Here is an 18,526-nt window from a genome sequence, read left to right on the forward strand (position 1 = left end):
TTATTTGAAGGTTGATATAACTCTTACAGTTCAAGTAATAGATCTCTCTCATCTGTAAGTTTAATAGAATGACACATAGCCATGAGAAATTAATTTCTGTAATGATAAGCAAGTGGGATAAGGGAATAGAGAATGGAACTATAGACTGAAAAAAAAAAAAAGCAAACACTTGTAGCTATAACGATACAAAATACCCCCCTATTACCAGAGTTGTTACAAAATACCCCACTATTACCAGAGTTGTTACAAAATACCCCACTATAACCAGAGTTTTTACAAAATACCCCACTATTACCAGAGTTCTTAACTAGTTTTCCAGACTGGGGTTTTGTTTCTTTTTCCTCTCCATAGGAAATTTTTTAATGAGTAGCAGAATTGCCAGAAGGCAGACAGAAAGAGAAAATTCAAGAGGCCTAAAGTAATCCCCAAACTGAATTATCAATCCTGAATAATTGAGTTGACTATAGCTTACTGAATTCCATCATCAGGAGAAAAAAAAAATGAGCTGAAATTAAAATTTGAGCACTATTTTGTTCCTCTTACCCTTTTCACTTATACTTGGAAATGATATAGATGAAGTATTCAGACAGTATTGGGAGGAAGGAGAAATTTAGGTTAGAAAAGAGGATACCATAATGCTAGCTAATTGGTCACAAAGGGACTAGGTAAATAATGACAAAGACCCAAGAAGAAAATAATATTCTCTCTGTTTATCCACAGAGTAACTTCTTACAGAACTTTCTGTCTCTAACATTGCCAAAAGGAGGAAATAAACATCTCAGTAATCTGACCATTCTTTGGTTGAAGTTACTCTTGAATATATCTTTTGGAGAAGATGGGCAGCAAATGATCCTGAGGCTTGATGGCTGTTTAGACTTACTTACTGAGATAAGCAAATACAAGCATAAGAGCAGCCCTTACATACCACTTCTTATTTTTCATAATATTTGCTTCAGTCCTGCAAATAAGCCCAAGATTCTGGCTAATGGTAAGTATTCACACACACAAACGTGCTTTTATATATGTGGTTATTCATAGGCTGTTAAAACACAAAATAATTTTTTAATTTGCCAGGTATTTATGTTGCAGGGGCTGGGGGAATGAGTCAGGCAAGGCTTTGCCTTCTTTGAGCTGCCTGGAGTCTCTGGATGTTAATAAATCATGTTATCCCCATGGACAAACTGGATGCAGGAGGACAAACTGTGTGTAGGGGTGCTTGCTGACCTTGGCTCTCCTTGTTTCTGCTGCAAGATCGCCTCTCTGTCTTTGAGCAAATACAGCTGTGTCAGGGAAGACTTTGCAGACCCACCAGTTAAAGTTGGACCTTCCCTGCCCCCTGTTCCCTGCCCACCACTCTCTTCCCCTTTCCCTTTGTTTTATTTCTCCTTTGCATCAACACTAGGATACACTCTGCATTTCAATGTATATCTATTTATTCCTGGACTCCCCCCGACCTCCAGAACCTGCATCTTGTAGAGTCTAGTCTTTTTTCCTTCCATGTGTTTCATGTAATCTTTTCTCAAAGGCTTTTTTCCATGACACACATTTTTCCAAGTGAATGGAAATAATTCTGCCTATGCTCTGCTGTGTGTACGGTAATGATTCTGTTTTCCTGATAATAATTATTAAATTTCAGGAAATGTATAGAAGCATTTTTAAAGTTCAGTCAGCTTTTAACTCCCCTCATTAACTACTCTTGATTCTCACTGCTTCTCCACTGACACTGTGCTCTTCGTCAATGGGAGTGTACATCAGAGGTTGTTTTCATTCTGTTCTGCCGTACCTGCTTCGGTCCTCACGTTTGTAAAATGAGGACAACCAGCCCTACCTCTGAGCAACGAGATGGCCCAGGAAACATCTGTTGCCATTCTTGAGCCACTGGAGCTACTCAGCAGCATCTCTTATTCTTTTGGGGGATTTTATTATTTTTTTTATTTGTTCTTTTTACATATACATAAGAGTAGAGTGTATTTTGACATATTACACATACATGGAGTATAATTTACTCTTAGTTAGGATCCCATTCTTTTGGATCTTATTCTTTATTCACCTTTCTCAGAAGGAATTTTGTCTTTGGTAACTATTTATTACACTTTATTATTAAGAGAGTAGGGAAAAGGAAAGGCTTTAGGGAGCTGAAGGAGAAGTCTGCATTTCTACTTCTCCATGTCTCTGGATTTATTTTCAGTATTTTCTTGTAGTCAGCAGTGCTTTCCATCCTTCATTAGCTTAAAGCAGATGAATACACTTTTAGTTAAAAGGAGCCTCCCCATATCCCAAAGACTTGATCTCAGTGGGCTTTCAAGGCAGCGTTAACATGGGAGACAATAGCTGTGCAGGTTCTGTGTGGAACTGTTTAAGGCATATCACAGGCTGTGCCCCCTTTTTCCTCATGGGGATCCGGAGTGGAGGTCTTTGCAGAATCATCTAGCTTAAAAATCTACCAGGAAGGCAGACATGCCTCTGATCAGTAGAACTCAGACATCTGGTGTAGATGGTTAGGAGTGAAATGTGCATTGGGGCTTGGGCTTGCTGTTGAAAATAGATTCATGGCATTTTTTGTTTCTGGTAATGTCAGGCTAAACGTCCTTTGAAAATAACAAAAATATGCTAGATAAGCTTTATTAAAATTCACCACAAAAAAAAAATAGCTGAAGAGATAGTGGGAAACTTCAGGCCAATTTTGATCAAAATCTAATACCCAGAGAAGTAAGAAGTGTATAGAAATTCTTTTGCCCAAGGACAATTGCTAAGAAATGATAGAACAGATGTCAAGACCCTCCAAGGTGGCACTCTCCTGAATGAAGCTAGAACTCAGGAGAACCATTCTCTTAGGAGAAGAGCAAATTAGAATTGATTTTCTCCTCTAATTCTCATCCAGATGACAGTAAAGAAAGGTGAAAAAATAAATAAAATGAAAGTCAGCCTGAGCAACACAAATTCCCTCCCACAGCTCTGCACCCAGGAATGCTTGGTGTGAGTGGGCTGAGAACTTGTTTTAAGGTGGTCCCTGAGTGCTTAGGAAAAGCAGAACAAGTTTATACTAGACCTCAAGAACCTTCTACAAATAATTTTTCAAAGCATGAACCAGTACAAAGTTAATCAGGTACATTAGGAAACTTGGCAGCAGGAGCTAGAACCAACAGAGGAAAACATGCCAACTTATCTGCCTGACTTCAAATACTAGGAGTATAAAATATAGTTTTAAAAAATAACTTTAATAATACCATATTTAGATAAGTAAATGACAAGCTTGAAAATGCTTTCAGGGACTGGGAAATTGAAAAATAAGAGATTTGAAACAAGAACTAAGTAGAATTTCTAGACCTTCCCTGAACAGTATGATAACCTGTGAGCCACATGTAGCTACTTCAAATTTAAACTTAAATAAATCAAAATTAAATATTAGGGTTGTCAGTCACAGTAGCTACAAGGCTAGTAACTATCTTATTAAGCAGCACTGATTGTTATAAATATTGTAGGAAGTTGTGTCAGACAGCATTATTCTAGAATTTTATTCTAAGACACTACAAAACAGATTCAAGAGACCCAGATAAATCCAAGCAGATGAATAAAAACAATTTATTCCTAGACACATCAGAGCCAATGTGCAGAAAACCAAAAATGGTGAAATTGACATTTTCTTTGAAAAAAGTAACTTTAGAAAAACTTATTCTAGAAAACCAGAAAGTCCAATAATGGTAAGAGATATTGAATTAGTAAAAAAAATCTAACCATATAAAATCCATTAAAAAAATATAATTTATTTTAAAATTTATTTTAAAAATAGAATCCTAGATCTAACTAAGCATGGCGTCAAACTCCTGTGACCGAAGCTACTGGGGAGGATCCCAAGTTCAAGGTCAGCGTAGGCAACTTAGTGAAAGCCTGTCTCAAAATAAAAATTTAAAAAGGCTGGGGACATAGTTCACTGGTCTCTGGTACTGGAAAAAAAAAAAAAAAAAAAAAATTCTAGATGCAGCTACCTTCACTAGTAAGTTCTCCTGAAGATCAAAGTAAAAATAATTCCAAACATGTGCAGTCTCTTTCAGAGTAGAAAAAGAGGAAATAATTGTTACTTTTGTGAAGTTCCCATAACCTTGTTGGCATAATCTGACAAGGGCACAGATATTCTGGTAAATATTTTAGCTCTTGGAGGGTGAAAGGGGTGGAATATATATTGAATATATATAATTTTATTATATATGTATAAGTGTATAAATTTGATTGGCAAAAAGGATAGATAGCATACCCAGAGAATAACTAAAAAAGTAATACTCTTTATTGTGAATTCTGTATAGCCAGTTGATTCTCACAGAATACTTTCATTGTTTTTTCCTGAACTTTTGTATCCATAGCCGATTTAAGGTAAACATTGTCATGATTTAACAAATGAAACTGCCTCCTAATTTGCTCTTTTCCCCATAAGTTTAGTATCATTTAATCAGCTAATAATATACTGCTATAATTACTTCTTACCCCTGTGCAGAATATACTCATAAAACTGAAATCTATTAGTTTTACCAGTAATTCACTCTTGATTATAGCATTTGTTGACTTTCATGGTGTAAATATCTCACTGTCACTGATTTGAGGCTACCGACATGACAACCCTAAACTTAGAATCATGAAGTCAATTTATGAAGAAAAGTATTTAAAACTCATCATTTCACAATTAACTCTATTTGAGTATTATACTCCTGAGGTTATTTATATATTTAAATGGGAAAGGGAGGAAAAAAGGGAATTTATACTGATTTATTAAACTTAAAAATGTATTATGAGCTTTTTTCTTATACATGTTTTATTTATTTTTAATATTTTTAGTTGTAGATGGACATAATCTCTTTATTTATTTATTTGTATGAGCTGCTGAGGATTGAACCCAGTGCCTCACATGTGCTAGGCAAGCACTCTACCACTGAGCCACAACCTCAGCCTATATATATGTGCTTTAAAATGTGGTTTTAAAAAAAGCTGACCTACTATCAGAAAGGGCCATATTAATTCACCACATTAATTGACCTATGTATGTACTTCAGACATTTTAAGAGACGGTAACTAGTTGAAGGAGTTATGATATAAACTTAGATAACAGGGGTCTGTGTTCTGAATGTTTGGTTTAATATGTAAAAACATTGATTGCTGCTACTCATCTAGAACGTAAGAAAATCACCCTCCCGTCTGCCATTGCCCTTGCTGAGTAAGAAATATCAGCCATAGCTTCACATGATAAGTTATGCCTGATAATTGTTTATGTGACTAGGTATGGATAGGCCATGATACAGGAAAACTAAAGGGAGCTAGATATTACAGATGAGGAATGCAGGCAGTAGGGGTCAGTGTGGCAGGAAATTGCTGTTCCACATGTACCTCCCACATCACCTTCTCCCTACACAATTTGAGTTCTGGATGGAACAGGTAGCTCTCTTGCTCCTTCCTTCCTTCCTTCCTTCCCTCGCTCCCTCCCCCACTCCTTCCTTCTCTCTTTCCTTTTTACCTGTGAAAGATTTAAAATTTCTTAAAATTAAAAAAAAAATCAAATAGAAGCACTTAAAATTTTTGTTTAATTATGAAATATTTTATTCAGGTAGCCTCTGTAAGGCACTAGCACATGTTGTTGGAGTACATGTCAATGAGCAGACACAAACCTTACCATTGAACAGGGTTATTTTAATTAGTTACATTCCTGGTGGGCAGGGATTGGTTAATATTCACGTAATGTAGAGAATTTCCAGTAGCAAGTACCTTGGCCTTAAAAATGCAACATGCTAAAATCATACAATTTAGATGGTAAATAATGTAATACAGTTTGGTGATATATAAAAATAAATAATAAAGTAAGTTCAAATATTGTTCTGAAATACCTTGACAATTACCTTAGAAGGGGACTTCTGAATCATCATTTGAAATGAATAGATTGGTACATAATTAGTAAGGCTCCATTTTTGCTCAAGCTGGCTTTGTAAAGTGGACATATCGTGTATTGGTATGCAATTTAAATCAATTTTTCCTCTGATATACACACCCACATAAAATTCCTTTAAAATGTTTAGTTTTTTTTTTTTTTTTTTAATTGTAATCAGTGTAGTATTTCTCAACTATTTTACCTTTAACCCATGATATGATGTGTTGTGTATTGGTCTTTATAATTTTTGATGATGGCAAATCTATTTTCCTGCATACTCAAATATTAGCTATCATTGAATAACTCATTAATATAATTCATTATGTACTTATTTGCACTACTGTTGTCCTTAAGTGAATGTACCTCTGTTGAGCTTGGGCCAAGAGATTTGTGCCTGTCATGAAAATAACTCTTTTTGAGTTTTTTTTTTTTTTCCATAGAGCAAAAGTTGCCACAGTGCTGTGATACCAACTTGGAGAAAGGGGTATCTGATTAATCCAAAATAAGAGTGCATTTAATATCTGGGACTAAACTTTATTTTTTTTAATGTGTTTGTTTTTAGAAAAAGTCATTACCATACTAGCTGCCTGTCTGGAAAGTAAGAATCAAAATGCTCAGAGGATTGCAGCAGCTGCACTTTGGGCTTTGACATATAATTACCAGAAGGTCAGTTTTAAAAATCATCTTATGAATTGGGGGCAAACAGCCAGGCCTGTGAGGGTGCATCCAAGGATATCAGAGGAGTATTAGAAAAGAAAAAAGAAAAAGAAATGAAGGCAAAGACCCATCTTTTCTTTGTTCACTCATTCAGTTAGTAATCCATCAGTTGAAATCTATATCATTTAATCATCAGGAGGCCCCAGTTCAGAAGAGTATCTTTTAAGTGAATTTCCCTATTAATTTAAATTGATTTGCCATTGTGTTATAATTTTAATATAGATTATTTCTTCAAAAAGATGTGTCAAGGAAAAATGCATTGATACAAGACCAAATAAGTTTTATCCAAATATATGATTCAGTTGTTTATTGTACTTATCATTGCTGAGTTTTTAAAATTAGTTCAATTCTTAAAAGGCCAGTAGAAGGCCTGCCCAGAGAGATGCACAGCACAGTAGGCCCTGTAGCTTCCCGTTCTCTGGCATTTGGTCTTCTCTTTTATTGCAGACATCTCACTCCTAAAATACCTGTGAGTATCTAGGGGTAAAATAGTAGCCAGACAACCCTGTGCCTTTAGACAGCCTTCCCAGAATGGTGTTCTCTCAGCCCAGTGTCCCTGACTGTGCCGTGTCCCACCCTGCCTCCAGCACCCCCCCCACCAAGGTCAGGGACTCTTGCTCTCCCTCCCACCTGTTGTCCCCTGGGCTGCACACAGGATTTGACACTTTGTAACCACCAGTAAATGTTTTTTTGACCAATTGACTGGTAACCTTTGAAATACTCCCATCTAAAATCTGATATTTGAGGGAATATGAATACTGAAACTAAAGGTTAACTGGTTTAAAAAAACAAATTGAGATCAGGGGAGAAGGACAAAAGGAGAAGGTAAGAAGAGTAATTGGACAGCAGATAATGGTTAGGTGAGGTAGGAGGAGGACGAAGGTGTCGGGGGATTACCACAGTAGGACACACTAACTGTATAATTCTGTAGTTACCTTATTGTATTTTATGGTACCTGCTTAACACTGTAGTTAGCAGTGGACAGAATTAGTATTGTATTATCCTAATTCTTGACATTTGGGAATAAGTCTAATTCATGGGTTGGTCTATATTATCTCCAGGCCAAAACAACGTTGAAAAACCCATCAATAAAAAGAAAAGTAGATGAAGCATATTCCTTAGCAAAGAAAGGTAAGTTTTATAGTTAAACTTGGAAACCACTAAATTAGTTCTCAGGATACTGAAATATTTAGACAAGCCATAGTAAAACAACAGTTTTCTACATCATTACTAAATTTTGCAGAGCTATTTTTTGTCAAAAGCATTATATGTGCCAATATTTAGTTAGACTTTCATTGTAACATTTTTTAAAATAGTAAAACATCCTAATAGATGAAGGTTTGAGATATAATAATTTCTTAAAATGTGTCTGTGATCTTTCTCCAAGTCAGTTGTTTCCTGGTACTAATTTTCTTTGCCAGTGGCTGCCGCTGGGCTAAAGTGTGCTCTTAGGTGATAAGAACTGGGCCTAATTAGAACTGACCTTGAACAGGAAGCTTTGATTTAAGATCACCAATTTGAATTGCAATCTTCTGAGAATAGATTTCATTGCCCCCCCCCCATCCATGTTGTCCTGTGATCTGCATGATAGGAGAGAGTTTTCTTTTCAAAGCACGTTACTCATTTTAAGTGACACCAGTTTTATCCTCTGAACACATTTCAAAACAACTGAGCTATGTCTTTCCTGTACTGTAGTAGTCTGTGGACTATTAATCTGTGTTTTTATATAGTCTGATTCTTTTTAAAATAAGGGGAGCAGTTTTGTTTCCTTTCTAGCTATGTCCATGAATTTCTGAAGAAAACAAATAATTGGGTTTCATTAAAGTTTATGCTTTAGGAGAGACAATATATTTTTTAAAAAGTAATGGCATTCATCTAGGATTATAGTTAATGATATCCATTATGGAATTGTATTTTTTAATACTCTTTGGGTAGACCATTAATAAAACAATATAAATTCTGTGATTTATTAATTTTTAAATGTAAAATATTCTTATAATTCTAGTACATCAAGAACTAACATTTTTGTAAGTAAATATGATTCATGTTTCTGGAAGAGCATCTACCCCTTGAGTATAGAACTAAATTTAATAAACTAGTATTTCTAGACTCTTATTTTTTTTTCTCTCAGCTTTCTCAAACCCAGAAGAAAGCCCTCTAAATGCCTACCATTTGAAATGTCTTGAAAACCTCGTGCAGCTGCTCAGCTCTTCCTGAGTGCCATGAGATGCTCCCCCCTGAACCTGACAGCCACCAGCGGAGAGTCGAGCCCTAGGCTGGCTTAGTGTGGAGCTGCTACCTGACGCCCTACCAACTCTGCAGAGTGCCGATGCCCTCCTTGCCTTAGGAAAAATAGGGCTGGTGACACTGAAAGAAGGAGAATTGGTGACATCATGACTCTGTGCTTTTGTGGCCATTTTCTAGAAGTAATACTAGTGGACAAGAGATGATGGGGAAACACAGAATGTTCTGGCAACATAAACATTTGTATCCCTTTCTATGCAATTTTCTTTGTAAAAATCCTATTTAACAGTTATTTAATAAAACAAAATGTTTTTAGAAATTGAAAATTGACTGTCATTTCTAGTTACAAAATTTTGTCAGTTCCAGGAATATTAGTTTTAGCAATTAAAAGGAGGTATTATGTTGTGGTTTGTCTGTCTGTATGTTCATTCTTTTTTTTTTTTTCCTTTCTTTCTAAAAATTTTGATCTGAAATTTGGCTTGAAATTTATCAATACAAAGTCTCATTTTCAAATTTTTGTATTTTCCAGAGCAAACATACTGGTGAAATATGTGTATGTGTACATGTGTGTAATTTTGTAGCTTCCTTATGCAATTTTTAGCAATATTAATTTCCTTTTAAGGGATATGTAAATCAATTATAATTTTCACTTTTTGACTTCTGAAAGGCTGTGTGATAAAGAGGGGAGAAATATAGTTGGGGTCTTATGGGCATGGGTTCAAATTCTACCTCAACCCCAAATATCAAGAAGAACAAGTCATAGTGTAGGAAGAGCAAGATCTGTTCATTGGCTGATTTACTCATACATCAGTGTATGCTTGCCTTATCGCCTCTTTGAAAGCAGAAATAATTATAATTGTTTCCCCTAAAAATTTCTGATAGTGCCCGAGGGGGATTTGTAACCCAAGGGAACCACTTAGAGACATTGCGTGCTGCAGCTCAGGATGGCTGCAGACATGGGAGGGGAGGGGTGATCCATCAGAAAATCCTGCACTTGGTCTGTTGTATTCAGGAATGCTAACCTTAACCATGCAGAGGTCTAGGCTCTTGGACAGCCATCCTGCCATAGTGGTCTCTTGAACTTGCATCCATTTAGCCCGGAGGGCAGGTGTTAACACAGAAAGCCCCACTAGCCAGCAGCTGCCATGCTTCTACACTGGGGACCACCACCAGCAGAATCCTTGGGATGCCAGATGGAATGCATGTTCTTGTGCCCACTGAAACAGGTCTACTCTGTGTCCAAGAATCATGATAAACTCCTCAGGTTATGCCCACTGCAATTTGAGAACCACTGACTAATACCCCCGATTTTATACAAAACTGACTAGGACATGAAAATGAATTGTTATCCTTAACTAACAGCTTAATGATGAAATTGGGACCCGAATGACTATCAAGTATTCCTTTACACACACCCCAGTTTATGCTAGGATCTAAAAAACAGGTAGTGACTACTTCATACCTCATGGTGTCCAGTTTTACCATTTCTAACACTGTTGTTGGGTGAGCTGGTGTGTATATAGGTGCCTTGTAAGCACAGCCTGTGTCTTGTTCACTGCAAACACTGATACTAAGTCTTCTCTATTTAAGACCTTCAGTAGGTGGGGGAGGAAACAGGCATTGGTTTTGAAAATAGGATATGAGAATGAAGTAAAAAAATAGAATTTTACCTATTTAACTCCAGATTGGCAATTTCCTTTTGCAGTATTAAATAATCACATCTATGATAATGTTCCATGATTAGTCTTTTTGGCTACAGCTTGTGCCCAATTCCTGAAGTTGCTCAAGTCCCAAAGCTGCTTCTTTATTATTCTGGGTTTTTTTAATTTTAATTTTCATAGGTGCATAATATACATAATAATGGGATTCATTATTACTTACTTGCACATGCATACAATAGAACAATATAATTTGGTCAGTTTCATTCCTCAGTATCACCCCTTTCTTTTCCCTCCTCCCTTTCCCTGGTCTTATTCCTCTAATCTACTGGCTTCTCTTCTCTTTTCATGAATCTGCCCCCGTTTTGTACTTTTTTCTCTCTGGCTTCCACATATGAGAGAAAGCATATGACCCTTGACTTTCTGAGTCTGGTTTATTTAACTTAACATAATGCTCTCAAGTACTATTCTTTTCCTGCAAATGACATCATTTTATTCTTTATATCTGAGTAAAACTATTGTATGTTTATGCCACATTTTCTTTCTTTTTTAAATTTTTTGTTATTTTTTATTGTTAGTTGTTCAAAACATTACAAAGCTCTTGACATATCATATTTCATAGATTTGATTCAAGTGGATTATGACCTCCCAGTGCCACATTTTCTTTATCCTTATATCAGTCATCAGTCAATGGACACCTAGACTGGTTCCATAGTTTGGCTATTGTGAATTGTACTGCTACAAAAATAGGGTATACACGTATTATTGTAGTATACTGATTTTAATTCTTTAGGATAAACACTGAGGAGTGGTTTAGCTATGTCACATAGTAGTTCCATCCTAGTCTTTTGAGGAACCTCCATACTGTTTCATAGTGGTGGTTCAGATTTACAGTCGTACCAATCTCTAGCATTTATTATTATTTGTATTTTTGGTGGCTGCCATTCTAACTGGAAATGAAATCTCAGTGTAGTTTTGATTTGCATAGTTTCAATCTTCTACATATATGACACATAGCACCATTTGTTAAAATGACTATCTTTTCTCCAATATGTTTTTGGCACCATTGATAAGATCAGATGGCTGTATCTACATGGATTTGTCTGTATCATCTTTTGTGTCCCATTGGTCAATGTGTCTGTTTTTATACCAGTGCAGTTTTTGATGCTGCAGCATATTTTGAAGGTAGGTATTGTGATGCCTCCAACACTGGTTTTGTTTTGTTTTCTTAGAATTTTATTTTTAGAATTGGCTATTTGACTTTTTAATTTTTCCATATGATTTTTAGGACTGCTTTTTCTGGTTCTGTGAGGAATGCCATTGGTATTTTGATGGGGTATTTAATAATATGGTAACCATATTATTAATTCTGCCTATCCATGAACATAGTAATCTTTCCATCTGCTGTCATTTTCAAATTTTTTTCAGTGTTCTATAATTTTTATTGTAGAGGTCTTTTACCTTCTTGGTTAGATTTATTCCTAGGTATTTTATTTTTTCAAATCTGCTTCTTGACCCATGATGATATATTCTTCAGATTTGGCAGAATAATGGTTAAAGTAATGATTACCATCCCTGGCTATGGCCATCTCTTCTTGTAGTTTTATCAATAAGTGAGACAGCTTGAGAGAGTGGTTAACAGCAGAGGGCTCTGGAGTTGTGTGGAGCTATGATTATCTCTGGCCCCACCACTGCAACCTCTGGGGTTGAGTATGCTTGAGTGTTTTTTCAGAAAAGGATACTTACCCTGTAAAGTTGGTGAAGAAGACAGAGTGCTTAGTACAGTGCCTAGTATGTGGTTGATTATCCCTTAGATGTTACCAGTGATTAATTATTATAAAATTTTCAAACAATCATGTATCTTACAGAATTAAATGTTCATTCCTTGCAAACTTTCTCTCCTTTTGAGGAGCCGAGTATGCTGAGAAGTAACTCATGCTGTCAAACTAGTTTCCAACCTTCCAGAGATTGATAGTTTCTATTGGAGGTACATGGTCCTGTGGCCACACAGCAAGTCATTGAGAACCTGCATCTTACAAGGCTTTGCTTCCATGCATTAAATATGCTTTGGTGATTTGATGTGTTTCATTCTGTTTTTCGGGTTTTGATTGTATTTCAGTTGATGAAATATTGCTTTCTCCATTTGATTTATAAAAATGGAACATTCAAGAGAAAAATCTTAAAGAAGCCACTTTCTTCTTTCCACCTGTTGTACTGTGATCCAAAGAGTATGGAGATTCAGTCATAAGATACTATTGTTTCTGTGAATTAATGAAACTTGGTATAGAGGAATTCAGTTTGTTCTTCCTAAAAGTTATCTCTCCTAGGAAATTTCTCCCACAATTGAAGTGATAAATCATGTGGGACTGAGTGAGTGTGCTGAGCCTTGAGGCTCAGGATGTACAGAAGACTTTGCCAACACCCCAGGAATTCTGAGGTTTGGCAGCCACATTTGCAAGCAGCTCAGTGTGATCCTGTTTTAAATGTTCCCAACAACATTTATCTTTGCGTTTCATTTGCTCCTTCTGCATCTGAAAATCTGTTGCAGAAAAAAGAAAATCTGCTGTTTTAGAACAGTGTTCACAAAACATCCTTATGGTAACATTCAGTGAATTTCTTTTTAATTTTGCTTGAAAGCCAAGTGAAAAAAAAAATTGGGAAGGTCGGGGGGAAGTGTGTAACATAAGTCCAAGGTCAAGAATTTTCGTGCATTTCTTCTTTTTCAATAACTCCTTTACCTGATTTCTCTCTGCCAGTGGGCATGACTTTGGAGTGTGAGTCCCATTTAGATTCATCTGGGCAGTGAGCCTCAGCATTCTGGCAGCAGATTGCTTGCAATTTGGTGTAGATTTTGAATACATTATTATTTAAATTCTTTATTAGAACATTCTTCCTTTGGCTTACTACAGAAAGATTGTAAAATGGAGACTTATTGCTATTTTTTGGTCACAGTCTTAAAAAATGCATTGGGAAGAACTAGTTGATGGTCATGATACCTGGTTTAAAGCTGCCTTTGATGTCTGGTAGAAAAAGCCATGATTTCATGGAGTTGAGAGTCCAAAATAATAATACTTTCAGTAGGAAAGGAGTTCCTTTTTTGTTTTTGTTTTGCTTTGCTTTTTGGATGGTTGTGGTGGCAATGGTGGTTTCCACATCCTGGAAACTCATAGGTGGTTTGTCCATAGCTAAGTGTCCTCAGGGACCCCAGTGCCTGCCTATCTATCTATCTATCTACTTTCTCATATTTATACACTTACTTCAGTAAGGTACCTCATGAGAATTAGGAAGCAGAAAGGGTCCCCTGGCTGTGTGTTATCTTTTTAAGGAGCCTTCCCAAAAGACCATCTCAACAGCTTGCACACACATTTTGTTGGACAGAATGTAGCACATGGTCATTGACAGTTGCAAGGCTAAGAATTGTAGTCACTTACCTAGGCACACTGTCGCATCCAGTAGCACAGGTCTCTGCTAGTAGAGAAGGGGAGCTGGGGTTTGGTTAAGCACCCACCAGATTTAGCCATGCAGGTCAATGCTCTGATTTAGTTTGAAAGAAAGACATGATGTTATTAGGGGCAAAGGTGTCGTCCTCCTAAAGAAAAAATAAGAAAGGTTAGACATTTATTCAATCTATCCAACCTGTATTTAGACTTTGTGATTACTTCCAATTCCAGAGCAACAAATGTTAGTTAGTATGAGATTGATGTTAGTTAGTATGAGATTGTCCAGCAAGGTGACTTTTCAATGACTTTTTTCCGATACCCTATGTGAGGTTTATCCCTGTGAAGTGGAAGCACCAGTGGTAGGGGTCTACTTAACGTCATGAAGAAATGAGGCTGAGCAGATGGAGTAGTCAGTCTGAAAAAACTCCCAGCATTCTCAAAGATAGAAATTTAAAATTGATTAAAAACAAAATTGCTTCAAAATTTTAGAAATATGCATATCTAGTATTTTCTTTTAAATATGTAAATGTGTAGTCATTCTCTAATCTCTTGATTAAGGGCTGAGGCCTTCTTGAATGCATTTCATTTTGTGGGGGAGTGTCATAAATCACACTAAATGATTTTTTTCCAGTTTCGGTTTCTGGAAGTAGAGCAAAACCAATGCACTTATAAGCAATCCAAAGTAAATTCTTCCAGATTTTCTTTTTTTTTCCTTGCCATTTTCTCTCGAAAATCTTCCAGATCTCTGCCATTTTTTATCTTTTTTTTTTTTTTTTGGTAGTTACCTCTCTACACCAAATCCCAGTTATTTGTGACACCTTATTACCCATTCTTTGCCAAACATTCAACTTTGTTTTTACAGAAACCATTACTTTTCGTCTCACGCTGTCATTAATATTTAACCAGTTCTGTCATTGCAGTAGCAGGTCTAAGTAGTATAAGTGATTTAGGAGCACATTCAGCCAAGGCTTGGTAGGCATGAAGCTCACCTAGCAGAAGGCCGGTGGTCCCTGAATCCAACTCTCCGCGTTCCCACGTCCATGTGCTCTGGGATTGGCCATTATATTTTCTAGCAGAGAAGGCAAAGACTTGTCTAGTCCTAACCAATCCATCCTATGACAGTCATCAGTCAGGAGAGGCTACACTGCTTGCTGTATGAGCTTTCAAGTTTTCTTGAGTTTCTTGTCTTTTGCTTCTTTCTGTGGTTTTCCCTGCCAGGCTCTCTATGATTAGAACAAAGATTGTCTGAGAAAATGTGTGCCTGCCAGAGGTTATTCTGAATTCACCTTTTATGCTAATGCCCTCTCAAGTTCTTGAGCCCGCTTATCCACGCCTCTTCTCAGACCTCTTGACTTAATTCACCTTATTTCCCCACCCTCCTCCACATTTTCATTTCTGCCTATTGTAAAAGGCCAATGAAAGGTGACCTCGTCCAGGAAGCTACTTGGGATTTCCCAGCAAGGAGGCTCTTTTTTGCCGTCTTCTTTGCTCTTTTGGTTATTGGCTGCTTTGTTTTTAACTCTCATGTCACTTAACCTTTTTCTCCTGTGTCATGTTGATCTGGATACACTCTTCCCACATCTCCTAAGGTGTGACCTGCTTCCTGCCTCTCAGGCCCTGCGCAGAGCACATGCTCATATGTTGATTTGAATGAATGTGAAAAATACTTTATTAGTAAAAGCTATACAATTTCATAATGTAAGTTAGACTCAAAACTTTATTGAATTTGTCAAAATATACAGAACCATAATTGTTTCTTTTGTAGATTTGGAATAGATTTTTGTTACATTCTAAAAGGGGGAGTCCTGTTTAATAAAATCACTTGAATTTTATGATTTTTTTTGTTGTTATTCTCTAGAGAAAGAGAACAATAAAGCTTGATATTTTAGCTATGATTTATAATCAGCACCAACAAGAAGCTGATATGCCAATCTAAGCTTTCAGGATCTGTTGCAAAGTAGGAGTCTTAGTTGAGATATTCTTTTTTGAAGAAGAAGAGTATTGGTAGTGCTTTTAAAGCTTGAATGGTGAATTCTGAAAAATGTGTTAGCTACTACTACAGCAGAGTGAAAAAGCATAGGCCAGTTTGCATAACCCAATTAAGTGGAAAGCAAAAGTGAATAGAACCTGTTGTCGTCTTCTGCCTCCTGCTTCTTAATGTGCACACTTGGCAGGAGACTCCCAAGGAACATGAATTTGAATAAGTAAATGTGGCTGTTTTCTTTGCACAGAGAGAAGAAAGCAGTGGTCAAAACTGAAAGAAAACTTAATAGTGCAACTTAATGAAAACTAGTGAAACTCTGCTGGTACCTCGTAGCGGGAATAACGTCTATAATTGTATCACTTCAAATTTTTCATTCTTCTTTCTTAGCAGCCACACAGCTCCACCTGGAAGATTCTCTCTCTCCTTTTTGGCAAGTTTTTGACCCAAATGGGGAAGCTCTCTGAATGTACATAGGCTAGTTCACAAGTAGTACATCCAAACCTGCACTGCATTAGCTGTGTATGATTTTAGGATGTGAAGTGCCTAAGTGTCTGGGGCTAGGTTACAGTTGGATCTGGAATGTTTCCCAGAGGCTCGTGTGCTGAAAGCTTGGTTCCCACCTGCTAGTGCTTGTTGGAAGGCACTGGAGACTTTTTAGGAGGGCGAAGCCTGCTTGGAGGTAGTAGGTCACTGGGGACATGCCTTGAAGGGTATATCTTGTCTCTAGCCCCTTCTTTCCTCACCCTTCCTCTCCCGCCCCCTGCTTCCTGGCTGCCATGAGGTAAGCATCTAAGCATCTCTGCTCCACCGTGCCCTCTTGGCCATGATGTTATGCCTTGCCTGAGGCACAGAGCAGTGGGGCCAAATGGCCATAGACCGAAACTCTGAAACTGTGGACTGAAATAAGTCTTTCCGCCTTTAGTCGATTTTCTCAGATATTTTGCCACAGTGATAGAATACTAACAGGCTAGTACCGACCAAGACACGGAACTAACAGGTCTGCTGATCCTTCTCCTAAAATTCACTTCTAGAATGTGTCAGTCCTTTAGAGAAACTCAGGTAGAAATTGATTAAGAAGCAAAGAGAGCTTATTGGGGCTGATCCGAGTTGCAGCTTGGGAGACAAAGTTTAGGCAAGCTGAACATGTGCTTCAGGGCCTTAGAGATTCCAAACGAGTTTAAAGGCTAAAGCCTGTGATGGGGAGTGGGGGTTACATCATTCATTTGTCAAGAATTTATTTGAGTGCAGGCATAATAGCACACTGTTTATAAGAAGAGCATTGGGTAACTTAAGGAATATACATAAAGCAGTTCTCAGAAAGGGAGGGAGAAGAGATAAAAGCACACAAATTCTTGGGAAAGGAAGAGAGCTGAGGGAGTAGGGGGTTACCTGGTGGCTATCTATAGGATTGGAAGGTTCCATCGTAATGAAAACTGTAGGTCTCAGCGTGTAAACTACGGCATGTAGCAAGTTTTGCCCTGGAGGGGCTTTAGTATGTGTTAGAAACACCACATACAGCTGCAGAGATCAGGAGCTTATTTGCAGGTAGTTGTAACTAAAGCCTGTTCTCATGACCTCGCCACCTAGCTACCTCAATTTGCCTTTATCTGTTTGAGTTTAATATTTCCACAGATGGAAAGAGAGAATGGTGACAGACCACCCGAGTCACAGGGGAGCTGTTGGAATTGGTGTGTTGCGGATGTGGGGTGTATGGTTGCCATCTCTCCTACATGTGAGATACACTCACCCCCATCCCAGGACCTCCAAAGTTCAGGAGCACAAGACAGCCAGGCCAGGCCCTGTGAGGGAGGACAGGTAGGAGTCTGCTCTTGCTTCTCTCCACCAGGCCCCAGGAGAACAGTGCCTTCCACTGGCAATTGTGATCTGTTCCAGGGATGCTCAGGAGCACACTTCTGCAGCAACACAGAGCCCTGTGCTTGTGAGGAGCTGAGAACATGGACAGTCTCGTTGGTCTCTACCGGCTCCTCTGCTGTTGGCATGTAGACCCCTGGTCCCAGGCTGCACAGTTCCCAAGGGTCCCAGGCCCAGGTTCTGCAGTTCCCAACTGTCTCTTCAAGTGCTTCCCACCAAGGGAGCTAAGACTAAGGCCTGGCTGGGAAAGGCAATGCTTGTGAAATGGGAAGTGCCTGGCTGATTGATTGGTGCATAAACTGTCAGTGTAGGCTTGTTCACCACCAGTTCCTGCTGCTTGGTCTGTCTGCAGCTTCTGTGAGCTAGGCCAAGAGTATTTGCTGGATACTTCAGGATCAATGAGCTCATTGGCCAAAATAACAAGACATCTGAGGAGTGCATTTCAAGGGGAAAGCAACATGCTGGGATGCATATTCCAAAAGAAATAGATATGTTAGAACAGATGAAGCAAGAGCTTAAAATCAGTCACTGAAAGAAATGAGGAAATAAATGAAAAATATAAACCCCAAACAAAAAATAGATAAAAAGAAAGCAACACCATGTGCAACAAATATAAAGGTTGAAAGACTGCAATAGGGGGAACAAAGAGCAGGATGATACAGCTAAGTTATGAATTTGTGAATTAGAAAACAAGATGGAGGAA

The 18,526-nt window shown here is 37.7% G+C and overlaps 1 protein-coding gene across 4 annotated transcripts in view; it reads left to right on the forward strand.

Moving 5' to 3' along the window:
- The window catches only part of Rttn (rotatin), a 157,452-nt gene extending 148,257 nt beyond the window's left edge, over positions 1-9,195 (forward strand). For all 4 annotated transcript variants that reach the window (XM_027935354.2, XM_071602641.1, XM_071602640.1 and 1 more), the window contains 4 exons: positions 721-988; positions 6,471-6,574; positions 7,687-7,756; positions 8,757-9,195. In XM_027935354.2, coding sequence (XP_027791155.2) covers positions 721-988; positions 6,471-6,574; positions 7,687-7,756; positions 8,757-8,842 — 528 coding nt within the window. In that variant the 3' untranslated portion in view covers positions 8,843-9,195. The remainder of the gene's footprint in view (positions 1-720; positions 989-6,470; positions 6,575-7,686; positions 7,757-8,756) is intronic.
- The last annotated feature ends 9,331 nt before the right edge of the window (positions 9,196-18,526 follow it).

This window comes from Marmota flaviventris, chromosome 16, assembly GCF_047511675.1.
Source record: "Marmota flaviventris isolate mMarFla1 chromosome 16, mMarFla1.hap1, whole genome shotgun sequence".
NCBI classification, from domain to species: domain Eukaryota; kingdom Metazoa; phylum Chordata; class Mammalia; order Rodentia; family Sciuridae; genus Marmota; species Marmota flaviventris.